The sequence below is a fragment of the Empidonax traillii genome, unplaced genomic scaffold (assembly GCF_003031625.1).
Source record: "Empidonax traillii isolate 1590-97213 ecotype Southwest subspecies unplaced genomic scaffold, ASM303162v1 scaffold1130:size175532, whole genome shotgun sequence".
Lineage (NCBI taxonomy): Eukaryota > Metazoa > Chordata > Aves > Passeriformes > Tyrannidae > Empidonax > Empidonax traillii.
In genome coordinates, this window is record NW_020956323.1 from 24,171 (window position 1) to 51,395 (window position 27,225).

Here is a 27,225-nt window from a genome sequence, read left to right on the forward strand (position 1 = left end):
TAAACCCCTGTTCTATCAATCTCTAAAATAGAAGTATTTGATTTCTTAATTTCAGTCGTTTTTTTAAATACAGTGTTAGACGGATGGTAAATAAGTTGGAATGTTGTACTTTGCTCTTTGGTGTTTCATAAAATTTTTATCCCTTGCTAACATTAGTTAGATTTTTTCTATTTATGTGTTTAATTTTTATTCTCTTTAAAGGAAATGTTACCAGATATGAAAAATTTTATCCTAGTCAAGTACGCTCTCCATTCAGAATACCAAAGTAGTGTATACTTCCATGATTTGACTGAAAGCATACAGAAAGCAGTATGAAACTTATGCAGAAGTTGCTGCCTTGGTTGCAGAGAAGAGCCCTGAAAGTTTTAGGGTGCACAACTTGCTGCTTTAAGAAGCATCATTTGCTTTTGGATTTTATGTGTAGATAACTAATGAAACATCAATTTTATCAATGTATGACTCTTACCTTTTATTTCCTCAGCCATCATGTACGTAATGGGAGCACTCGGACCTGCAGCTGGATACTTGCTAGGAGGGCTTCTTATTGGCTTCTATGTTGATCCTAGGACAACTGTTTATATTGATCAGAGTGATCCCCGATTCATTGGAAACTGGTAAGGATCAAACGTTTTTCAAAATTACTCTCTAAATTGCTGCTAGGGAATTTAGACAGGTTGGAAAATTGTATCCCTGGAGGATTTGTTTTAGATTGTAGAGAGAGGCCAATGAAGATGATGTTTCTGTCAGTTACTGCACACTAGTCTCTGGCAGAGAAGAGAAGTTTGCCACAGAATTGCACAGGAACGTTGCATGGAAACTCCCCTACTTTGGCTGCTCCAGGACTGTCTTTGACCACATGAACTCTGACTGGCAATGCTCAGGGATGATGGGGTGGGATATCAATATTGCAGGAGAGCGTTGAGGATCACTGCTGCCCAGAACCAACCTCTTCCTGCTGGAAGGTGAATTAATCCCTTCTTTGATTTTTCAGAGGAGGCAGCATGAAACACTGAGCTCTGGATGGCTAGATGAGAAACAGTAGACTTCATTTACCCCAGTCCAGGAGAGGGAGATGGGATGGGGTCAGAAGATGTCCTTTCCAGTCCTTGTTTCTCAGGGTGATGGCTTGTGTTTAGGCAGCAGATGATGTAAACCATCACATTGTTCTCTAGTAAAGAGTAGGCTTCCAGCAGCACAGAGGTGTAACAGCTGTAATTGTGAGCTGATGTCTTCAGGCAGGCTTTGAGATGTGGCCTCCTTGGAAATGGCTCTTTGAGGAAGCGGGTCTTGAGGAGGCTTTAACTGCCTTTTCTTAGATAATTCATAAATCTGCCTTGAAGTTCTCCTTGAAGCCCAGAAAGGGCTGTTCACTATCCCAGGAAGAGACTTCTGCTTTGTAAGTGCAAGGCGCAGAGTGTCAGTTCTCATGCCCTGGGTTACTGTTTGTCACTGCACCATTGCAATCAGTCTGTAGCTGTTTCTGTTTATTCTGCAGCGATCTCTCCTGAAGGTTTGATGTGAAAAATTCTCTCTTTGGAGTCTTCTTAAACCTTTTGAAATTTAGTCCTGCTTTATTTGTCTTAGTCCAAGAGCATTGCTGCACAGAACTGTCTAGCTGAATTTTTGGCAAGAGGAGGGCAAAAAGTGTTAATGACTCTGTGTTCTCATGTATCCACTGGCTTATCTCACTGAAAAGATACTGAATGTGCTTCTGTGTCAAAAGTTTGCTTAGAGTATTCTAGGATAAAAGATTTGAAACCAAAGCAAAATATACATTCTTTGCAAAACTGTTATGTTTCATGTGCTTTTAAGGACATGTCAGAACTGGCAATCAGCATCTAATCAATACTTTTTGAGAAAAGTAGAAGTCATTCAAAGTTTACTTATTCTATCATGTTGATTAAATCTGTAGAGTATGGCTTTCTCTGAAGGGTGTTCCAGGTCCTTTTGTTACTTTTTCATTTTTGACTATCTCCGTTTTTTTCTCTCTTAAATTTCTAAGGAGTATCCCCTGCTATCAGATCTGTGGTGGTTTGTTGCACTGTGGTGGCCTTTCATAGAAGCTTATTGGCATTCATAGCATCTTCATCTCATTCTCTTTTCTCTTTCTGAAGCTGTGTCTACCAATTAAGATGAAGATTTCCATGGTGTGAGGGTTAAACCTTTTTCCCTTGCCGCTCACTGACTGCCTTGCTGTAGATAATTCTGGAAGTGTAGACTTTCATTCCACTGAAATCTGTTTTCTGGGACTGTGACATTTTCTCCTTGTGGGGAAGTGCTGCATAGTCAAGTTTATTTTTATTTATGCAATTTAACAATTTGAAATGTAAGAGTAGTCTAGCACTTACTTCAGCTGACACACTTTTTAAAAGTAGGGTTCAGTTGAGATAAGTTAATGGGAAGCCATATATGAGATTTTCTGAGTCTTGTCTCCTTTGAAGGGAATTAGTGTCTTTGATTCCTATCTTTGCTTTGTTATAGTTTCTAATGTAACTTATCAGGGGACCCTGTGAAAAATTGCCATTGTTAAAGGAAGTAATGATTACAGACAAAACAGTGAGTACAATAACTATGATACATGACCAATAAAAAAGCAGTATAGCCTATTTTTTACTTAAGCTGTTCCTTTCTAGAAGGTTTATTAGAGGACACGTAATTCAGTTTATCTCTCGTGAAACCTGTTAAAGTAAGTGGTTGTTTTTCAGGGTTATTTCTGATCTGATTCTTCCTTGAGTGTCACAGGTTTATGCTCCTGCGTTTTGCACACCTGGGCTTTCTGTAGGTGCTCTGGGCTAAATTACAGGGCAGCTGTCTATGCCAGCCTATCAAATGTTTAAAATGGCTTTTTATTCAAATGTGGTAACTGTAGGGATATCTGTTAGAAATCATTCATCATGTTGTTGTCTTTCAGAAATGTTAATGTGCTATATAGGGACCTCATTAGTTGTGGAGTAGCCCTTGGCAGTCTGTCAGGTGCTTTGAATCCAATTTTCTTTTGCTGATGCTTTTCTGAGTGTTTTCCTAGTACTGAATCTGGTTAATACTTGGATCTTTCTATATAGTCTTTCATCAGCATTCCACAGAAGAAGTTTAAAGGAATTCCTCCAGCACTGTCTGGTTCTTCCTTAGCTGTAATTGCTTTTATTTGAGGTCCTAAGGCTTGTGGAGATGCCTTTGAGGTATTCTTCTGCATATTTTCTTTGACTTTAGAAGGCAGAAAATCAAGGATTTTTAGTTAATACAGATCCTGTTCTGACCTCTCAGATTTCCCATTGTAGGTGTCCTTATTATTTTTGATGCCATCTTTTGTCTGTTTTCCGATTCTTTGATATATCTTGAGGAAGTTGTGAAGTGTAGACGGTGCATATAATTGCATCCAGTGCTGCACTTGTGACATCTCCAGCATTTGGTACGCTATCATAATGGTCCCTTTGGATTTGAATTTCATCTCATGCTACATCCTTTGCTGTTTTCTCCCGAGTGGGTGGTTGCAGATTTCTGCTTACTATTGCCACAGATTGTTTCTTTGATCAGTGTCTTTGCAGCTTATGCCTTTGAGATCCTGAAAGGGATGTTACTACATTTATATACAGTCTGCCGATTTATTCTGTCTGACAGTGCTGACTAATCCTCCTAAAAGTCTGCTTTCTAATCCCTGTATGTTATCAGCTAAAATGAATGAATAGAGGATTTTCTGTTTACATAATATCAAAATTAGTCAAAACTTTCAGTCACTTATATTTGCCTTGCAAAAGCTTCGTGTAAGCTTCTTCTAACAAAAATGGTGTTACACATGGCTGTTTGTTTGTTGTTAGCCTGTGTTGTAACCAATTACCATACAAACCTTTACACATGCCTTTGTTGAAAAATACAGTTGTGATATCTTTGCATTACAGATATAAGGCCAAATGCTTCTGTGAGAAGCTTCTACCATGTCCGAGGGAGCCAATGCTAGCTGGTTCCAAGAGGAGGTTGGCCAAGGTTGAGACCACTAGTGATGGTGGCAACAGCTTTGGGATAACATATTTAAGAAGAGGAAAAAAAAAATTGTGCAACACCAGAAGTAGTCTACATCCTCCTTTAGAGTGATGCAGGGGGCTGGGTCGGTTCATAACAGTTTGTCTCTGTTGCTCCTTCCTCTGAACACTCTTCCCTTCAGCATGGGATTCCTTCTGTGGGAGACAGTCTGTCATTGACTGCTCCAGAATGGGTCCTTTCCACATGGTGTAGTCTTTCAGAAACAGAATGCTCCAGTATGGGTCCCCCATGGGTCACATGTCCTGTCCAAAAACCTGCTCCTGTGTGGACTTTTCTCCACAGGCCACAGTTTCTGCTAGGAGCTTGCTCACATGCAGGTTCTCCACAGGCTGCAGGTGGATACTGTGGCCTTACCCTGGTCCTGCAGAGGTATCTGTGCACCTGGAGCACCTTCTTCCTTCCTTCTCTCACCTTGGGCCTGCACCTCTGTTTCTTTAGTATTTTCTCACTCCCCTCACACAGTTGATGTGCAGTGTTTTTTCCCTTTCCTTAAATAAGTTACCACAGAGGTGCCACCAGCATTGCTGATAGGTTCAGCATTGGGTCAGGGTGTATCTGTTTTGAAGCCTCTGGAGTTCCCTCTGTCCAACATGGGGACAGCTCATGGTGTCATCTCTCAGAATCACCCCTGCAGCCCCCACCCTTCTACCAAAACCTTGCCATGTAAACCCAGTACAATGAGATTAGTCTGTAGTGAAAACCGCGCTTTCAGTGAGTGATACTCTGTGGGGGGATTCTTAGGCTGTCCTTCTTTGTGGAACCATCTGTGTGAGGTTATCCACGTTTCCCATAGTCTTTCATTGCTAGAATTCAGAGGGGAAGTTATCTGATACCCTACTGTCAACCATCTGGCTACTGACTCTAGTTACCCTCGAGAACTTTCTAGTAAGGCCCTTTTGCCCATCTGTGATGCTGTGGTAAAGTTCATGATGCTTTTTGGCTGCAGGGAGGATAACTGTATGCCTTCAACCTGGAGAGCTCTGTCCTGTATCCCATATGTTGTTCTTCCTGTGGGTATGTCCCAAGTCATTGCCTGGGAGCCAAGGGATCATGTCAGGGTTGTTCTTATGTCCCGTTCTTGTAAGACAGAGAGAGAGAAGAGGAAATTCTTTGTGAATGGCTGTTTTGGGTTATGGTTGAGCAACAGAGCTGCAGAGTTTGGGGCATAAACCTTGGCCTGAGTTGTAGCACATCAGTTGTTTACAGTCAGGCTTTGGGAGCTCGTCATTGTGAAGGGAGAGAATTGGACAGTCAGGGCAGTGAGAGGTAGGCACTGAAAGGAAAACAGATTTAGCCCTGATGTATCTGTCTGGACATTTTATCTTCTCATGCCCTGGATAACTTTTTTCATGTTCTCCAGAGGAATACTGTATTGCTTTACCGGGATTATCCAAGAAAGGCAAAGTAAAAGTGAGTATCTAATTTTCAGCACTTGGTACTGACTATATACCAAAAATGAAAATTTGCAGGAACTTAGAGCTGACACTATTTCATATCTGGTGGGTTCTGGATAAATACCTTTATCAGTAGACAAGCCAACAGAGACTTCTTCTAATTAAGAGGTTTAGTGCAGTGGAGGCTCTCCTCGCTCCAATCCTTTATTCTTATCATATTTCATATTTTGCAAATGTGTCCTTCCAGCCAGTGCAACCTCTAATAATCACTTTGAATTTTAATTTCATATAATGTATTGGCTTTTATTTCTATTCCTGTCTCCTTCATTAGGTGGAGTGGATTTCTCCTTTGTGCCATTGCAATGCTCCTTGTCATATTTCCCATGTTTACCTTTCCGAAAAAGCTCCCTCCTCGACATAAAAAAAAGAAAAAGAAAAAGAAAATGAACTCTGATGATGTTTCAAGTGATGATGATGTGATGAAAGAGAAGACAAATAGCAAAATACAAGCAGACAGTGCAGTTCCTGCCTCTATGGGATTTGGAAAGAATGTTAAAGGTGAAGTTTTTTTTTAATTTTTAAATGCTTTAAATTTTGTATGCTAGGATTGTGTGAGTGTAATTGAATGCAGAGTTTTGACATCCTGTATTTAATAATAAGTTTTGCTTTTGCGATTTTATTAAATAGTCATCTTCTAAAAGAACAAAATGCAGCAGAACATCAATTTTCTTTAATTTTTTATGTGTTTGTATGCCTGTAACAAACAGGTAGGCTATTTCTTATGGTTATGGGACCCTATTACCAGATATATTTGTGCATCTTACAGTTCATAGCTGTCATCCTTGCTTTGTAAGCTGTCCTTCATAGAATAAAGTGCTCTTCTACAATATAAATGAAACAAGTGAAAAAAATTCTGGTATGTGAGTTTGATTACATTCATGCATTTGGGTAATTTAATTGAGAAAGATTATTTGTTTCATATGCTTTTACTGTCTGTTTTATATGGCTGGCTATTTATTTTCAGAAGATTAGGACCAATAAAACCTGTGCTAATTTTGAAACAAGAAAAGATCAAAAGATTGACAAGTAATAGAGATTTTTTGTTTTATTCAAGAAGTAAATCATTAATGTAAAAGGTAGTAAGTAGAAATTGGCAAATTTCTGAGGGAAGAAGGACAGTGTTGCTAAAAATTAATTAATATGAAGCACATAAAGTTTAAATTGATTATATAGACTTAATAGGATTATAATATTGAATAGTACAGGACAAAAATGAATGACCATTGTGTTGTCAGTGAGTCCTCCTGGGATTCCATGATGCAAACGCTGTTTATGCCATTTTGTGGTAGCCTGGGGAATGCAATGGGACTGGAAGAAATCATGAAATATCTTTTGTACCATTAGACATAATTTGAACTCAGAACTTCTAAGCGTTTGTTTGTTGACATGGACATCAGTGTTACTTTTTAGTTGGATATCAGTCCAGGATATAATAATTGGCAGACTTTTTAATGACACATTTATGATCACTACGTTGAGTAGACAAAGCTTAGCAAAACCAGCTAGTTTTAGACTAAAACAAGTGTAATTCTAAGTAATGTTTGCACATCTCCATACTGGTTTGCTCTACATTGCATTTACATGGGTTCTCTCAGGATACCTAAAGCTACTGTTATTTCAGTGGAAGTAAAGAGAAAAGAAGAAACCAGAAGTTCCTTGGAGTGATTTTATTAGCTGTCAAACCAGCATTTTAATCAAGGCAGAAAACAAGGACAGAGCAAGAAAGGTGAACTTCAAATACCAGATCTTTCAGACCACACGCTCCCTTTGCTAGCAAAGTAGTTGAAAAAGTGGTGAAGCAAGAAAAGCCTGTTCCTTCCTTCTTTGAAGACTCTTTGTTCTCTGTATTTGTGAGTCCCCATATATAATATTTTCTCCTCAGTCCATAAAACTAGTTGTGGATTTTGTTTGTGTTCAAACCTACTGGCTTCTGATTAGTGGAAGTAGTTTAGGGTTATTCCTGTCAAGATTTTCTCAGTAACTTAAAGAAGTGAGAAAGGGGAGTCCAGTCTTGTCTGGTGTCCTTTCTGATTGTTGCAGGCAATGTCACAGCAGCGGGACTGCTTCACCCTGCTGTTGTGCCTGGTAAAGATACATCTGGATGAGTTTGTTGATGCTAGTTCTCTGTTTTGGTGCATAACATTCTAGGTCATGTGCTTACAGGCACATAAGATACAGAGAAAACAGGTATTTGCTTGGGAGAATGTTTCTTAATACTTTATTTTAACAAAAATGAAAAATTCTGTATGTCTCATTTTAGCATGTGTTTCTTTGGTGTCTGCCTAAATGTGTACCATACCTTCCTTAAAATTCTATATTAATGGAGGTCTTGCTATACAGAAGTTTTCATTTTCTCCAGAAGAGAAACTTCACCATGTGGAACAGTGAAAAGAGACATGTCAGAATGATACCAAGCGAGTGGAGATAATGCAGAGAAAAGTATTTTGCTATATAAGCTGATAATAGCTTTCCCATTTGGTGTCATTTAGCCTAGCAAAGAAGGCCTGCAGCAGGAATGCACTATCATTTAATTATTTTTCAGGTTTAAGTGGGCTTTATGGAATGAGATCATGCCTCAAGCTTCTCAGTTGAGGTAATTTTGTTTATTATGGGAAGGAAAAAAGTATTGTATGTATCTAAGTCATTTAGCATTGCTTCTTCTGAGATGCAATGAACATTTTATACTTCCCATTGAATTTCAGAGCTTCATCTTTTTATAGCACGATGGGCAGAAACTCCACTTAGGCAGTAGCTGGAGACTGATGATTTAGTAGGTCATATCTTCTGTTCTGTACTTATAAATATCAATGATGTCACAGTCTGCCATGACAGAGGTCAGTGACATCAGATCTGTGAAATCCGTGCAGCTTTGGTAGGAAAGTAACTGTTTTGTTCTTCCAGTATGATGTCATCTTACCTGGAAAGCCTGGCAGAGTGATTCTTGTCTTGTTGGAACTTGTTCTAATTTCCTAGTTAGCTCTCTAGATGAATGAAAAGATATCAGAAAGTCATAATGAGAGAGGGCCAGAGTCTTTTTTTCTGCAGTGACTGCCAGTATAGGCTGAAGAAATAATCCTAAACTGTCTCCATCTGCAAGTAGCCTCCAACTTCAGTGACCTGAGCTTTATTTTGCCCCATGGTAAAGCTGAGATCAGATAAAAATACAGATAAGTCTCTGCTTTTTCACATGGTTCGAGTTGCAAGGGCTTGGAATCCTCTTTCTTTTCTTATTTATGTTTCAAGTAGAAAATGTGAGTTGGAGAATGCTTCTGAGTCAGTTATCAAAGTATTAAATGAAACATTTAGTAGGTCACAGGAGGAAGAAAATTGGATGTAATTTATTGGGAGAAATATAGGCAATGTAGATAACATGAGCTGGAGGAGATCTGTAATGAAGAAACCACAATTCAATCCCATATGTGCAGATATGACATGAATCTGAGCAGACAAAACTACTGTTCTCATTTATTACCTAGATACCCCTAAGGTTTTGTACCGTGGAAATTGTATCTGCAGTCCCTTTCACTTACCACTGTAATGAAACTTACTGTGCAATTGAATAAAGGAGCAGTGTAAAGAAAGTAAATGTGTATATTACCTAAAATATACTGATCTAATCTGAATTAAATAATTAATCTAATTAATTACATGTATTTTATAGCCTTTAGGGTTTTTTTTTTGGTCCATATGTACAACCCTTTCTTAAATGTAGAATATTGCTGTCTGCCTTTTCATATCTACCAGCTGTTGTATGCTTTTCCCGGTCAGTCCCTATGAGGGACAAACACAGGATAATAATGACTGTCAAGACAACAGCAAAGATAAAAGAAATTCCTGAGGGACTCGTGGCTGCAGGATAAGCCCACTACAGTGCTTCCCCAAGGATCTGGACTGGGGGTTCTGCACTACCTGAAGATTAGTTGGCAGGGATCTGAAGGAGAGGAGGGGACAGTGGTCTGTGTGTGAGGGTTCTAGGTGAGCCCTTCAAATGTCAGAGGGTTCAGCAGACTGGAGCTCCAGCAGGCTGGAGGTCCTGCCATGCCACTGACCTTGAGCAAATTGCTCCCCTCTCATCCTTCCTTAGGCCATCCTGAAGAGCTCAAAATAGAAAAGATTGGCTGGCATAGCTCCCTGCAGTGATTAGCAGTGTTAGCTCTTAGGAGCTTTTAGGACCTCTTCTAAATGAAGTTAACAAAAGGAATACTTGTATCAAACTGGTACTGAAATCCCTGTACACTTGATAGGATGTTAGGGGCTGTTCACCTATCTGGCCACCACCTAGATGCTTAAAGCACCACGTCCTGAGAGTAGAATGAAGTTGTTTATATGGTGCGCGAGTAGATAATTAAATGACATACATATAAAATACTGTTCTAGAGTTTACTGATTAGCTCCATGCAGGATATATTTGAAGTAGTAGTGTGGGACTTTGCTAGTTTCCATTCTGATAAACAAATTGGAAATTCTGTCTCAAATCTTGGCTCTGCTTTTTACTGCACAAGAGGAGAAGCTGTTCCTGAGACCTCAGTGTGGAGGCAGCCTCTTTCAAAGCTGCAGTCCAGGCTTGGAGCATCAGCAGAAGGGGTATCCTCTAGCTAACATCTCTCTCACCTGTACAAGGGACTTCACTGATAGACTGCAAAAGGGCACTGCGATAGACTGGGATGATTTATTCCTGTGATTGTATTCATTGTATTACCTTGGGCTAAGTGCGTAGGAAGAGGAAATAAAAGAAAATACATTAAATGATGAAAAAGGAGGTGAAGTCTGAATTATTGGAGTTTCTTTTGAAATTCTGTTTAGAGTGCTTTAAAAATTTTGTTTAGAACAGTATTTATGAATACTTGTATTATTTGCAGATTTTTCTTATGCTTTTCCCTTACCATGAATCAAGCAGTGGTCCAGCACGTGAGTGAAAGCGAGTGCTGACTAGAGAAAAAATATTGTCAAAGTTCATGAAAGTATGAAAATTGGCAGTAGACTAACAAACCAGTCCAGCAAGGCAGATTTCAATTTAGTTTAAGTATTTAATATGTCTTAGTTACATGTTAGGTTATTGGGAAAAAAAAGAAAGATGAGGATGTTTAAGATTTGAGTTACTGCACAAAAGTGTAAATATGTTTGCAGCCATACTAAAAGATTGTTTTAGTTTTAGGACTGTAATTGGTAAAAATTTATTTGTTTAAATGACAGAATGAAGGAACACTACAAGTTCTCATAGGTTTGTTTCTGATGCACACTTGGAAAAACGGGCAATATCTTTTGAAGACCTCATAAAAATCAAACCTGACAGGTTTAATAATGGCCTTGAAATCAAAGCCTAGGCCTATGGCTAGTCACGTAAAAGTAATCTGACACTGAAATGTTTTAAAAGCAAGATTGATTGTGTAGTACAAAGGATCCTTAAAGTTTTTCACTTTCTTGCTTTTTAGTAAAATTAGTGTGGTTGAAGGATATGAGTTACTTATAGTACCTTTTTATTACAGGTTTTTAAATTCAGAAGTGTGGTATAGATGCTGTCACACAGGATTTGATGGTGATCATAGGAGTAAATCAGGGAAAACTTAACTCTGAATATATGTTTTTATTTCCAAGTTTCTTACTATATAACAGCTTTTCCTTGTGTGCCAAACAGTTGAAATCACAAAGAGCTTCAACTCTCAGCTGCTTCAGGTGGCAAGTGTGGTATGCAGAAATACACTCTTATTTCATGCCAAAATGTACAATAATCAGCAAAGCTGTTATTTGAAGAATCCTTCACATGGGTGTAAGAGAACTTGTACTTATTCCAAGACACGAAGTTTTATCTGTTTATCAGTAGAAATCCAATTTCAAAATACTAATTAGTTTTGAAATGAATAATGACCTTTAGCCTGAGTGCTCAGATGAGATGCAAGTAGAAGTCAACAGAAAGCTCTACATATGAAAACCAGAGGAAAATGTTCATTAGCTCTGCAGTTCTTTGCCTAATTAATTCTTCAGTATCTTTAGACTGAAAATTCTAAACCAGACGTTTTCCTGAAGCTCATTTCTGTCAGGAAGGGCTAAACTGTACCAGCTATTATGATATTTGGATCAGGCTCCTTAAAATTTAGCCAAGATCTTGAGTTCATATTGTGACCAGGGACTTTCTACAAAGAGCACACCTTTCATCATCCTAATAAAATGATATTTCTCTCAGTGATGATACCTTATTATTTTTCTTCCACGTTTTCAGCCCAGGTGAGCAGCTGCCATCAAATAACTCAGTTTCCAGCAGGACTTATCCTGGTACTTCCTCTTTCTCCTTCCTGACTACTTTTTCACAGCAACATCAGCATGGTCATAACTGCTTGCTCCTGTTGCTTCTACTGCAAACAGTGCCACTCTTTAAAAAAAAAACCAAAAAACCCAAAAAAACACAAAAAACCAAACCAAAAAAGCTGTAGGTGGTAAACCCCATTAAGAATCAAATATATGAGTGCTTCGTAATATGATTTATTCATTAGTTATTTCTACCAAATTTTGTATTTAACATTTAATATGTTTCTTTATCGAGGCAGCAGGAGAGCATTTGACTACATTAAAATTATAAACCCAGTACTGATAATGAATTCAGTATAAACTTTGACAACTGGCATAAGCTAAGACTGAGTACAGTCAGACAACTTAAGTTCTAATTTGCAGCCTGACAAGTTTTGACAAGAGTCTAAATTCTGTTCACTTTTAGATAACCTACTGGAGTTAGTGGAGAAAGTGAGACAGATTTTTGTCTTGGCAACTTATAGCATCAGTAAAATTCTCACTCAGTTGTTCTTGCTCAACATTTGTATTTCTAATGGGTGCTCTTGTCTTTGACTTCAGTTGGCTTTGATTCAAGCACCATTCCATTTTTGTACCAGGTGAGAAGCAAATGAAAAAAACCCTAGTAGGCTAGATATAACACTTGAACAGAAAATCTGATCTTGGTAGAAGCCCCAAGTTAAAAAAAAATGTTTAAAATCACACCATTCATTTAAAAAAAAATTAAGAGCTGAATAGAGTTATCATCATCATCTTGTGATGATAATTAGACATCACTACAGGACTGAATTAAAAATATGTAAGTGTTTCATTTAACTGCAGTGTTGAATTTCATGGGGTTTTGATATTTGATTTGAGAATAATTACAACATCTATGAATACTTTTTCAATTTAAGTTAATGATGTGCTCTCGTTTTTAATTGATTGGTTTATCCCTTCTGAGAATATTAAGTTGTATGTAATGTATGTTGAGGTTCACTGTTATCATTGATGTAATTTTTTCATTATGCTTTGTCTGCGTCACTGTAAACGGTTTTAAATCATGTAGAAAAATATTTAACTAAAATATTTTGGTTCGTTTTTAAATGAGAGTATTATTACCCCAGCTTTCCGAGCATGGTCCTTGAAGCAGAGAGTTCAGGGGGGAGTATATGATCTGTTTTCCTCCTGTGGAGTGCAAAACACAGTACTGTCAGTTCAGCAGTGTGATATGTGTTAACTCATAGAAAATTTCAAAATAAAACATCAGAATAATTCCAAAATCACTACATTTTATTGCTGTTTTTCTTTCCATTATAGCAAGCCCTGTTTCTTCAGATGGTTTTGTTAAAACAGACCTCAGTTGTGTTTGCAAAGTGGGACTGCAGCCCTGGGGCAGTGCAGTGAGATAGGGTAAGAGCAGACAAAGGGCTGCAATCCCAAGTATGCACTCTCCTCCTCTGCTTAGCAAACATAGCCAGATGCTAGCAAGCCATTACTGCCAGTCTGTCTCAAAGAAAATCAATTGGTCTTGTTTCAGTTTGCTTTTGTTTCTCACTCATTGTTTATAACATTCGTTTGTCATTTTTGTCACTTTATAGAGCTTCCAAGAGCAGCTGTCAGGATCTTAAGCAACATGACATTCCTTTTTGTGAGTTTGTCATACACAGCTGAGAGTGCCATTGTCACAGCTTTTATTACCTTCATTCCCAAGTTCATCGAGTCACAGTTTGGCATCCCAGCTTCCAATGCCAGCATCTACACTGGTAAGGCTTTGCCACATAGTATAACCTTGCAAGGGTTAGCTTTGACTAATGGAATGAATCAATGTGGGAATGAGCCAAAAATGTGTTTGTTGGAACAGGTGATTGGATCCAGCTTTCTGCATTTGGCTAGATATTCAGACCATTTTTTGATGCTTGCTATGAGTGTTTAGTAAAAAGTGAACCCATTTATATTGTTAAAGGGCTGGGGTTTTTTTGCATAAGCGTAGACAGGCATTTTCTCATCTACTAATGGTCTCCAAGGGGGGAAATACAAAAACAAGCTAGAAAACCCATAGACATTGCTGCAATTTGTGTGCCTTAAAAGATCTCTTAAAGCTGTTCTTGTTTTCTGTGAATTTTACTTCCTCTTTGATCTTTAAAATATCCTTATCTTTTTTTATTTCCCCCAGTGACAAGTTGTTTATCTGTCCTATCCTTCAGTTATCTCTCCCCTCCAGTCTGATGGTTTTCTCCTTATTTACTTATTGACACTGAGTGCACAACAATCCATTCGAGTCAGGAGAGCTCCCCAAATCCTCTCCAACCTGTCGTTTCAGGAGACTCCTGTTTTGCAGGTGTGATGCTTCCCCTGCTGCCACAGCAATGTACAGCCATGTCCAACTTCTAACAGAGCTACAAACCACAAATTTTAAAGCTTTGTACTGCTCTGTGAGTGGAAGAGATTACAACTTCTCTAGGGAAAGAGGCCAAAATGTTGTGCAGAATCAGGGCCTGTGTCATGCAGATGAGTTTCCTCCTCTTCTAGCTACATCAAAGACATTTGTCTTTATAAGCATCTTTTTAACTTCTCCATAGTGGTTGCCATATAGAATAGCTGCTAATTGGGAGGCTGGGTAGTTCTTTGCTCCCCCATACTTTCAGATACTGTGCATGGGAAGAAGTAATGCAATGGAGTGAGTTGTGGGGACACGGGTGAAGCTGCCCAGGGGCATCAGTCAAGGAAAATATAAAAAGTAGCAGAAGAGGGAAGACACACAGACTTCAAGTGGGAATCACTTGTCACCTTCAGTGGCTGGAAGAAATGCAAGAAATCTTTCTGGAGTGTGAAGGGGAAAAGTCAGACACACCATGTGGTGCTTTCTATTTGAGAGCTTTCTAGGGTGAGATTTTCTTCAGGGCATGAAATCCTTGTGTTATGTATATAAGGAAGAAACATCGATTGATGGGATGGTGATGCTCTCTGAAGCTTAGAGTAGCTACACACTCATGTTACAAGTCTTAATAGGATTGCTACTCCATAACTTGCTTCATTCTCAGGGTAAACTGGAAACATTCTTGCCAGAAAAAATATTCAACAGCCAGTACATTAAAAGAGGTAAAACTGGTGTCACCCTGTCCAGGGTGTGAAGTTATTAACATCTGTTGTTTTCCCTGTTATAAATCACTTGATAAAGACTATTATAATCAACAAGAAGAAGAAGATGAAATATCTCAGGCTGGATGTGCAACATGAACAAGTGAGCACAGCTTCCACAATCCCAATTCCTAAATGTAGTATTTAAGTCAACAGCTGTTAATTTTATAAATATTTTTTGTAAGAAAAAAGGGAAAAGGATACTTAGAGATTTTGTATTAGATTGCTACTGGCTAGTGTAGTAAAAGACATGTCAAGTTTAAAAATCTTCTGATTAGCAAAAGGAGAATTTACATGTTATTTACATTATATATCTATGCTTAATATGATAATTGCTGGCTGAGTACATGTGCTTCCTGAATCTCTTCATGTAAAGGTTTTACTGGTAATTTTTTTTGTCTCTTAAACAGCAATTCTTTAATTAAGTCTCAGTTTCTTTCTGTTTTAAAACAAACCTGACATTAATCATCGTCAGAAATGCCATGTGCCAGACTTCATTTCTTGAACTTGTGCAGCTTATACATTTAATTTACCTCTTATTCTTACTTTCACAATATCAACATTTTTATAAATGTAATGTTCCATTCACCTTTAGACAAATTAACAGAGAGTGAGTATACTTTGCAGTAATATTAAAGGCATTTGCAAGTGATAGTCTTACAGGGTTCTTTAAAGAGACCAACATTTCTAAGAATTTGTATTGTAAAGTTCAGCTTCTCTGTAGATGCAGCTGTCAAAAGTAGTTAAAATTCCATGTTTAGGTGGAATGAATCTTTATTAGCAAAGCCTTAATTTAAAGACATTCTCACACGTCAGTGAGAAGCAAAAGCTAAGGGAAGAAAAGTGCAAGACATTTGCTGACTTAACATGACCTCAGGACCCGACAAGTGAGGACAACCCAGGGATGTGTTGCTGTAGTGCCACCTTGTAACTGCAGCAGTAGAGCAGCAGAAATTTCATAGGCATGTCCTTATGTCTTAAATTTACCCTAATTCTATTATCCTAATTTCTTTAACTGCGTTTGATCAGTTTACAGTCCACATATCTGTGCTGAGTTGGAGTGCTGATGTAGGAATCATAGAATCACAGAATCATTAAGGTTGGAAAAGACTTCCAAGATCAAGTCCAACTGTTGACTGAACAGCAATATGTCAATAAACCGGAGCACTAAGTGCCACATCTGGTCATGTCTTGAACGAGGGATGGAGACTCCACCACCACCCTGGGCAGCCTGATCCAAAGCTTAACCCCCCTTTCAGTGAAGAAATTCTTCCTGATGTCCAAACTGAACCTTTCCAGTGCAGCTTGAGGCCATTTCCTCTTGTCCTGTTGCTGGTTGGCTGAGAAGGTGCTGCTCAAAGTATCAAGAAGGCTGAATTTGCAGCCAGGCTCACATGTGCACCTGCCAGGGTGGTTAGGCTTCTGGGGTCCTGCCTGAGGTTAGCACTTGTGCTTCGCTGGAATTAATCATGAAAGTAAGAAGAAGAAGATTTGTGTCCAAATCCAGATTTCTTCAAATTTTCAGGAGTTAAACTGGACCAATATGTAGTCCTTCTCCCCATTCTAAAATAAATACAAAGCAATGTTTCTGCTTGGAAGTACAATAGTTCTCTTATAGTGCTTTAGCTGCTGCTAATATCATAAGGAGGCTTTTATAGATTCTTTGACAACACTCCAAAGGTTTGAAAAGTCTGACTCAGTTTGCTAGCAGAGAATCAGACAATGGAGCAGTCATCTAATTAGGGCATGAAACCAATATTTATGTTTTATACCATTTCTGTAGGTCCTGTTTTAATGTTGTTTGAATTTTTTCCCGGCAGGTGTGATTATTGTTCCAAGTGCTGGTGTTGGTATTGTCCTAGGTGGCTACATTATAAAAAAGCTTAAACTTGGTGCAAGAGAGTCTGCAAAGTTGGCTATGATCTGCAGTGGTGTATCTCTGCTGTGCTTTTCGACGCTCTTCATTGTTGGATGTGAAAGCATTAATTTAGGGGGAATAAATATACCTTACACAACGGGGTAAGTATCTGCGGCAAAACCAGCTTTTTCCAATAAGCCTGATCTAGAAATGTAAAAAATGCTGATAGCTGATGTACTGAAGAAGCGACATGTTCAAATGAGAATTCAGTGAGTATTGTGATATAAACACATGCTGTTACTATGTGGCCCTTCTTCTTTACATCTGGTTTATAATGCATTAAAATGAACTTCAGTGATTGTTGCAGAAAAATAAGAATAGTATCCTCTATAGATCACTTAGAATTTAGTTGGTGTTTCAAAATACTTTCTTCTCATGCAAATTGTTAGAATACTTAAAGGGATTATAAAAATTATTTCTGAATGAGTTTATTTATTATCACCATAATGGTGTCTTAGGTCTGCAGTCCCTGTGGAGAGGATGAACTTGAGCAGATGTGCTATCAACATTATTGGTATGCACTGCTTCTGAACCACTTACTAGCTGTATGAATGCCCTGCAGTTCTTGCTGGGTCATCATCAAGACAGTTACGAGATCATATCTCCTAAAGTTGCATTGAGAATGAAGAAGGCTGTAATGAGAAAAAAGATGTTGATGTAGGAAAGACTTGAGAGTGAGGAATTCAGGCTGTGACATTAAGAAATGCATGGAAGGGTATTTTAAAAAAAAATAAGGGGTATTTGGAGGGAAGACAGTGTGCTAAAAGTTCTGAGAGTTTCACTCAAAGGTGATTCCTTGGAAGCCCTATAATGCGCTTTTATTTTCTTTCTTACTTTGTACATAAAGTTTTTCTCAAAATTGCCTTTTTCATGTAGGTTAAAAACAAGAACAGAGTAAGTGTGAATCTATCTGAAGCAATGTTTTTCCCTTTGCTTTTACATCTGAGAAGCGTCTACCTTTTATTTATGACCCGGTACTGGGTATCAGATCCATTTGTATATCTTCTTTTTAAGGCTCAGCTCTGGACTTTTAACGTTTTGAAGAGAATATAGAAGTGTTGAGCACGAAAGGAGATGGTCAAATGGGGAAAAAATAGAGTGTTGCAGTGATCTAGGAAGTGAAAAACAGAGTCAAAATGGGAGTCAAGGGAGGAAGAAAAGAGACACTGTTTACATGGAGAATGTTTTGCATGGCTTGTTGCTGGGTGTTACTACATTGCTGTCAAACCTTAATCCTTGGGCAAAGAAAACCAGGAACTGAAAATCATGAGCTGATAGAAAGCTGGTTTACTCCTTTATATTCTTTACACCTAGAGTTAAAGCTTGGTGATGAGGGGCTGTCTGTAGAAGGGAGTAGCATGGTGATATATCCTCATCTGCATAGTGGGCTGAAGAAGGAGAGAATAGGGATGGGAAGGGAGGGGGTGGAATGCTTTGAATGTCCACCTGCTGTTAATGTTATGACAGCCTGTGGGTGTAGATGAAAAACTGAAAATTATTAGGAATGAAAATATAAATTCCAGATAACAATTAGTTGATCTGTGTGGCAAGTCAGAATGTCCCTGCCTGGCTAATGAGAAAACTGTAGCTTTCTGTGTGGGGAAAAAGTCCTATTTGATTCAAATCTATTTCTAAACTGAAGACATGGCATACTATTGCTATGTAACCCATAGCCTTCATGCTGGAATTGTAAGAGTATCTAATATTTTTTTGTCAATAACATTTGCAATAAATACGTAACATAAATTGAAATAGGCATCTATTCCCAGCTGTTGTGAAAATCTGCAGTAGCATTACTTCTTTATCACCTTCATCTAATTGTTTTTATTGAGAAAAGAGGTGAGAAATGGTAATGGCAAAATTCTCACAAGTGTTGATGTATATAAACTCTTTGAAATGAGTATAAAAATGAATGTAATTAGGCTGTAATGTCATCAGAAGTTGAGAATTACTAGCATGTTATAAGGCATAGTTCAGGAGTTTCAGCCACATTTTTTTTAACACAGAGATCAAATCCAGATTTATTATCAAAATTATAGTAAAATGACAGCACTACACATAAATTAATCCTGCATATCTGACATGATAAACGTTCTCTTAATCCTTATGGTCAATCATTTGATAGCTTCAAGTCATTTACTTAATAGGCAGCTCTTTAACTCAGACATCAAAGAATGTTACTGTTCATGTAATGAAAAAGTATGCTTTCATTTTGAGTTTTAATAAAACACATTTCATTCTCTAGTTTCAATGTAGTGCAGCGTATGGACATCAAAGCCAGTTCAATGGGCTAGATCAGATAAAAAAAAGCAGTAGAGCTACTTGGTTTGGAACAAATATGTTGCATGATGCTCTACCTTAACATGGCAATGCCAGGTCTGATGTGTGAACTACCTGCACTGGCAGCAACCCAGAGATCTCAGCTGCATTTGGCAGTGTAGACATACCCTGCAGGATAATCTCTGGACAAACATATTCCTTTCTACTGTTGATTTCTTATACATTTAAAAAGTAGGGGTTTTTAATCTGATGAACTGAGCCATGAACCAATACAGAGGAGAAGGATAAGCTGGGTTTCAGTTAACATAGAAGTATGTGCGTAGCAGTACTCAGGAAAGTAGGCAATGACATTTCATAATTCAGTATGTTTCATAACTCAGTATTTTTCCAACTGTACCAGCTGTGAGGAAGTGGATGGCACCTGGAGGCATGCACAGATTAGAATACATTAGAAAGGATTTTCTGCTGTTTTATGTTGGGCACAAGCAGTTTTGCTTTTGTCGGTGTGTCATCAGCATTTCTGTTATCAGGAAGATCAAGGACACCTCTGTATTATACATCTCAGCATTTTAGAACCTGTTGTTCCATGCCCCAGCCTTGTCTCTGAGGGCATGTTTGGTATTTGAATGCAGTGTAAGGAGCCTTATGTCAAACCATAATATGGCATCCCTTCCCTTGCACCGTAACCAGTATCCAGATGGGAAGTCCTGAGTCAGTGCATTGCCTCCTTGTCCAGATGGGTTTTGAATAGCTCCAAGGAGGGAAGCTCCGCAGCCCACCTGGTCAGCACCGTCACTTTCACAGTGAAAAGTGTTTCCTGGTGTTCATAAGGAACCTTCTGTGTTTCAGTTTGTGACCATTACCTCTGGTCCTGGCATTGGGCACCACTGAAAAGAGCCTGGCTCTGTCCTCTTTGTACCCTCCCTTCAGGTATTTATGGGCATTGATGATATCCCCCTGAGCCTTCTCTAGGCTGAGCAGCCCCAGCTTTTCCTCAGAAGAGAGATACTTCTGTCCTTTCATCATCTCAGTGGATATTCATTGGTCTCTCTCCAGTATATCCATATCTTTCTTTTACTGGGGAGCCAGAAGTGGATCCAGCACTGCAGGTGTGGCCTCATCAGAGCTGAATAAAGGGGAAATAGCAGAGATTTGGTTGTTTTCAGACCTGTCTCTTCCATGTTTTATGGTGTAAGGCAGCTAAAACAGGCTCCGTGGGGAGCTTACTCATAGTGACAGATTCCTGGATTAGTTCAATTCCATCTCTCACATTTCTGATATGTAATGAATTGAAAGAGATCCTTTTTGATTGCTTTCTGTTGTTTTGGTGCAATTAAGGTTTAGTTAAAGCATGGAATTGACTTACTGAGGCCCTTCATATAAAAAAATTGTATTCTTCTAGTACCACCAGTCTGAGTTTTTGTATCTATTTCAGTCCAATCAGCCAGTGGGTTCCCTTAACTTGAAAGCAGTGACTAATTGGATCAGAACAATAACAACAAAGAAAGATTCCAGCTAACACAGTGAGAGGGTCCCTTGTTTTACAGCTACACAAAAATTGCATCATTGCTTCAATTCCAGCTGCTTGCCAACAAGGAGACTGCAGATCTCTGCCATCCAGAATGCCCTTCAATACCAAACCAAAAGTATTGCTATCAAATTAACATAATCCTTTTTATCATATAGCCTAATATTAAGGTTATAGAAATTATGTGGTAAGGGATTATCTCCTTTCCTTTGTATTTCCTTGGTGCTTTAGGTTACTACAGTGATCTAAATAAACATGAATAAAACCATGTGCAAGCCAATTCTTTGTTTAGATGTTGCCAAAATATAGTCAGACATGTTTGGTTTGGTTTTATTTTTTAAACTGCTTTTCATTTAGATTGTAGCCTTGTAGGAAGAGGGTCCACCTTTTTTTTCCCCTGATATATGTGCATTGACTGCCAGCACAATGAGGTTTCAGTCCAGGCCTGAGTATGTGAAATAACAGGTCACAGTTCTAAAAACTCCAGGCAATAAGTCTCACCTTATATTTTCACTTTTCTTACTTTACTCCTATACCACAAGCATTCCACAGAGTAACAGTTGGAGAGAAGACTAGGATTTTGAAAAAAATGTTAGAAACTGGAGTCCCTTTCATTGTTAGTCACATCTAATAAAGGTCTTCTCTTTATTAGCATTACTATCACTGTGTTATGGAGACACAGAACAGTCTCCTTGAGAAATGAACAAGTGCAGTTTGTCAGATGGGATTCTGGGTTTTGTCACAGCATACATTTAGCAAACTTGCAGTTCAGTCTTTTTAATGAAAGGAGTGGCATCATTGTTTGTAATTGAAAGAATAGTTCAGGAAATGCTTCTGTTTGGGGCTGGTTTCTGTCAGTGTGCTCGTGCATGTTGGGTATCCTTGGCAGCTCAGGTGCAGCAGTGTTGCAAGTTGACAGCGTCTACACCCACTGAAACAAGCAAAGTGACTGTTTCTCAGACATCTTGTGTATCTACAGTAGTTGGTGCATAGAAACTAGGATGCTTTTCCCACAGATCGGCTCATGAGCAGGACTTACTAGCTTTGGTGCAATTTCCATAAGAGCCTGTTCTTTATGACTGATGCAGGTAAATCCGTGCTGTGCTGTGCTGTGCAGTAATTCAGGGATCAATGCTCTATTTTCCTTTGTGGAGAGTAGGCAGCCTCCCAGTGTCAGAAGGCAGGATTAGTAGAGTGCTTTGGTTCAGCTCACTCTGGAAAAATGCATACCTTCAAGAAAAAAACCAATCCCTTCCTGAAAGAAGTGTTCAAGAAATCTGTTATGGTAGATCCTGTATGATGAATATGGGGTTATGTAGATATGTGTGGTAGAGAGTTTCCCATCACTGAGAGAGGAGTGAACAGTGAGTGAATAGTGAAGGTAAAAAGATAAAACCATGAACCTCTTACATGATAATGAACTTTTGGAAATCAAATTAATATACGATTTTGTGTATTACATGGTCTTGAAAGCATGCAAAAAACCAAGCATGCAAAACTCTTTGTGTGCAAGACATTTGCTCTAAAAACCAAAAAGAAATCCCCCACATAAACCTTACAGTGATATGCTGAAGTACAAAAGGTGGTGAAAGCTGGAGAGACACAGCATGTCTCGCACAGTTTGTTATTAATTTGAGCATATTTGCTTTGTGTATCTGTAAACTTAAGTCTTCTAGGCCAAACAAAAAAATGTCCCTGAGATTAAATTATCATAGTAGTCTCACTTCAGTTCTCAGTTTCATGCTTCTCATTTCTTGCATGCCTGATTTCATTCATCTCTTTTTTTTTAAGCTGATTTCCTAACCCCTGTGTCATGGTACTTCTCAGCAATGCAGCTGAAGCAACTTAGTAAGCAGATCAAGATGGGGAATGGGCTCTCCTGCCTGTGGAATAACCCAACTCATCTGCTGCTGGAAGGGTTTTATGTGATGGAGGGATAAGAGGTCAAAAGAATGTGCCCTACAGAGTGGGAGAGGCTAGAGAGAGAAATCTGAGCTGTGCCTTTCCTGGCAGTCTGACCTGTCCCTGGAGCTGTCCCTGTGCAGTGTGGTAGAGCCCTGTTGTCAGCAGGGACGTGGGCACAAGGGTCTCTCAGACAGGCCATGGAGACCCTTCTTACCTCAAATATTCAAACATCTGGGACATCCAGCTCAGAAGGCAGACTAGGATCTTGTAAAACTCCAAAAATGCTACCTCTCCTCTTGGTGTGAAAAACTTCTGTCACTATGCTGCTGAAATCCATATGTTCCTGAGGAATGTTTTGATGATTTGGTGTTTTCTGTTGGAGAAAAATTTCTGTTGAGAGATTAGTGGAAAAGTCTGTCTGTTGCAATATAACGTGTTGCTGCATATTGCTTACTGAAATCCAGTGTGATATAGTAAGACAAGTTTCAGCTGATAGCTGAGAAGGCGAAATAGCCAGTATTAGTCTTGGATATTTAATTTCCTACGCAAGCTGCAATTTGTTGCTGAAAGTGTGCCTTGTTTGTTTGTGGAACAAGAAAGAAAACACTCAGAAAGTCTTTGGTTAACATCCAGCTAGACCATAAAGTGTAAAGTAGCTCCCAGAGCTAAATTTGTGAACCTGTTTTGTGTGCTCAGTAGACAATCAATAAATATTTAAAAGCTACATAGTAATATTTAATTGACTGCAAAAGTGCGCAGCTGGAAAGACAAGCATATTCAGCGAAAGCAAATAGTGGTGTATAAATACAAGAAACCAGTCGAGTGGAATGCTCTAAGCAGCAGTTGTACTACTTAGTGTCACTGATGATAGCAGGTGAGGTGACAGACAACATACATGACAATTACTATGAGAAGAGTGGCTCCCGAGCTGAGCCTGTTCTAGTCAGGTGTGGAAGATGAGAGCAGGAGAACATCCCCTCTGGTCCGTGGGGTAGCTGAGATGCAGTAAGTCTGATGTTAGCTGTTTATCTTCATGGTGGTCTTGCTCACACATCACAGATGCGAAGAAAAGCTAACAGCAGCCCATGTCAGGCTCTGCAGCCATGAGAGGCTGTGAACATGTGTACAGGATCTTGGGGATCCAGATTCCTGTTCAGCCCCTGCCTGAGTGAGGAGGTGCTGAAATTGCCTGGATATCTACTGATCTGCTTAGAGTAGAGGTACTTGAGGTAGTTTTAAACAGTAATGGCCATTGAGCAGTATTGAGAGCAGGGCAAACAAGGCAGAAGGGTTAATTCAGCATCACATTGCGGTGCCTGGTGTGGAGTGGTTTTGCATACTCTTGTAATTTTCCAAAGCAAGATTTTTGCTTATGGTGCATGTGCAAATACTCATGCCCCAACAGAACTCAGTACTTAGCTCTATCTGGTTTTGCAGATTCTGCAGGGTTCATACTGGCATTTATTCTTAGAAATTCAGGTCTTCTGGACCAGACTTCACATGCACTACTGGCAGAAATAGGATGGAGCCTGCAACTCTGCTTAGCACTCAGGTGTGAGAAGGCAAAGGGCACAGTCTTTTTCTGGAATTGGGAATTTTCATACATATATTCTAATTTCTGGAAAAGACCTTTAAATTTCACTCCTGCAACCTCTCCTCTTTTCCCATTTAGTCTTGCATGGATTGCTTCCGTATTCTTTAGAACTGAGTTTTTATGTCTAATCAGTGAACTGCTGGATAAGTGATGCAGTGGACACTTCATTTCCATCTGTGAAAAGACTGTCAATTAGTTTAAAAGTATTAGGCAGGAAGACGAAGGAGGGACAACCTTGTGACACAGAGCTGGGCAAATCCAGCCTTGTGGGAGTGGATCCAGAAGCTGTACCCCTCTGTGGATTGAGACCAGGGGTTGTAGCCATGAGCTGCAGCGTCTTGCAGTCTCTGAAACACTGATGAAAGGTGACACATGAAGTATTTAATCTTTCAAACTAATGTAATGACACACTGAAGGGTTCTGATACCACTGTAATAAAACCCACAAGATAAAAAATTATTTGAAACTGCCTTCTCAAAGCACCACCTTTTTTCCCCGTTCAGCTACCACACACTTTAGCTATGGAAAGTCACGAATCCATGCAGATGACAGACTGCACGGCTCTGTCTTCTGAGCTAAACTAGGTCTCTGATATTGCGACTACTGTGGAGAACGTAGAGTGCATTGACTGAAGAAAGACTTTGGGACATGTTTGAAATTATGTGAAGTCTTTTCAAAACCGAGATTAAGCATATTTTTAACTCTTGAATCTCAGTCTTTAGTATCTTGTCTATTCTCAAGGACTACTGAAGTGAAGCAAACTACTGTTTTTATTTTGGCCAGAGCTCTCTGAGACTAAGCACAGACTCTTGTGACGTTTTAGGGAGCCGTGTTGGTACAGGTATTTAAGCTGCTGTGACTCAAAGATGGGAAGGAAACATTTGAAATATGTCTGAATCCATAAGGCATATATGCGTGCTTCCCACTGATACCTGCTTTATTAGCATTGGCCACTGTGTTTAATAGTTATTGTGGAGGAGATAAGAACTGCCTGACAGTGTGTTTTTGCTATGAAGTCAGGAGATTGGTTGCTACAAAAATTGCCCACCTTGTGTGTGGTAGCCTCTCTCCACCTGTTCAGCAATTAAAATCCTGAAGTGCACCTATGACAGAAAGTAACCTAATAAAATGGAAGAGGTCCTGAGTAACAGGAGCAGCTCCATGTGAAAACGTTGATATCAGCTGCTTTTCACTTTTCAGTGGCTCGGAATCACCTTGTGCAGTGAAGAGGGATAGTGGGTGCCAAATTCAGGAGCCATGATTTCTTTAAACAGAAAGGGATTTAGGAAATAAGAGCTATAACCCCTAGCTTTCAGCCAACCCCATGACCTGGAAATAGATTGGTATGAATAAGATCATTCAGGTAACTTTTCCATTGCCTTAATGCATTCATGTTGCTGACAGTATTTTAAACCAAGGTGAAATTACAAATGAGATGCAGAAAATTGAACCAGCAATAAACCACGCTGCAGAGTCTTGCTTTTCCACTTACTAAAATTAATTTAGCAACCTGAAGCAAGTCACAGAATGTGAAAAGTGTAGTAAAAATAGATAAAAATATAATATGGGCCATTTAAAAAACCTCGCTTGTAATTTGGCTGCATAATGACAGCAGGAAATAACTTAGGTTTCAGGGTGTGCCTTTATGTATATTGAAGTGGAACAGTTATTTTCTTTTTGGTACCTGAACTAACATGTTCAAAAATAGCAAGGATAAAAGATAGTACTTTATCCCTTTACCTTCAGGTACCTTCTTACACAATGCCTTCAGGTAATACTAGATGTGATGGTATTAATTAACATTAGATGTGGCTTATTGAATTGCAACTACCGTATTTCATTAGAGCAATAATAGTGAAGAACCTGCTTTTTGGTGTGTACATCTCCTTCAGCTTTGAAATTCCTTTTAGTTCTCTCATTCTATATCACCAAACCCTAAAGGGGAACACCTAGAAAGTTGGGCTTTGGCCAGATTTTGGGGAATGGTCTAGGGCAAGTGGAGCATTTGTTCTTTTACAGACATTTTGTAAAAGCAGAACAGCCTCCCAGATCTAGAGAACTTCCTGTAGATTTCACATGTACATATGAATTATATAAGCAGTAAGTTTTCTGAACAGTTGTTGGTATGTGGGAAGAGATGCCTATTAGTTCACATTAGTGCACAGAATGCTTACATCTTGTCACTGAGCCTTTCACTAGTAATCAACAGCTTAGGATAGGCATGTAAAATAGTGGTGTCTTAACTCTTAAAGGAAAAAAATGGGAAAAATATAGCTATTACTAGGCAAATATGATAAAAATTTTAAACTTTTTTTTTATTGTGTTTTTAGTTGATGGCAGGAATGACTTTGGTATTTTTCTGTATTGTTTAAGTCATTACATAACCTAGAGTTAATGCAGTTTTTGTCTGATAATCAAGTCTAAGTTTCAGAGTTAATGAGTAGGATGTTTGCTCCCTCTGTACAGGAGGATATGGATATCTGTGCTTGCTCTACTAGCATGTCCTTTTTCCTTTCTTCAGTCCCACTCTTGCCATGGCCCACAGGAATTTGACTGGAAGCTGTAATGTTAACTGCGGATGTAAGATTCATGAGTACGAGCCTGTCTGTGGATCAGATGGAATAACATATTTTAATCCTTGCCTAGCTGGCTGCATCAGTGGTGGGAACCACAGCACAGGGGTAAGTGCTTCACCCACCCATCAACATACAACCCGCGAGTAACCCCACAGGGCTGGTGCAGATCAAAGACTGCTCAGTTTCTAGCTCAAGCATCCCTCCTCTAAGCTTCAGTACTTGGCTCTACTTGCCCATCTCTGAGTCTTTCCATGTTCTGAAAGGCTGGTAATGCTACTATTGCATGGTCCCACCCCTATTCCATTCAGTTATGTACAAATTTGAGGCACAAGTTCATTCAGACCAAGTGAACCCTCCAACTGAGAGAGTGCCTTGGGGTGGAGAGGGCTGGTGTTTCCAGTGCAGACCCCAAAATCCCTGATGGCAGTGGCCCGCATTTCTGCTGTTCCTGCAGGGCTTGGAGAGGGCACCTTGAGTCAGTGTCATCTAATTCAGCTTTCTGCTAACGTGGGTGGCCATATCATACTGTC

At 39.1% G+C, this 27,225-nt stretch overlaps 1 protein-coding gene across 1 annotated transcript in view; it reads left to right on the forward strand.

The window, feature by feature from the left end:
- The first annotated feature begins 453 nt into the window (after positions 1-453).
- Positions 454-27,225, forward strand: part of SLCO5A1 (solute carrier organic anion transporter family member 5A1) — a 34,061-nt gene continuing 7,289 nt past the window's right edge. The window contains exons 1-5 of the mRNA XM_027905214.1: positions 454-614; positions 5,764-5,990; positions 13,355-13,519; positions 16,715-16,913; positions 26,641-26,800. Coding sequence (XP_027761015.1) covers positions 487-614; positions 5,764-5,990; positions 13,355-13,519; positions 16,715-16,913; positions 26,641-26,800 — 879 coding nt within the window. The 5' untranslated portion in view covers positions 454-486. The remainder of the gene's footprint in view (positions 615-5,763; positions 5,991-13,354; positions 13,520-16,714; positions 16,914-26,640; positions 26,801-27,225) is intronic.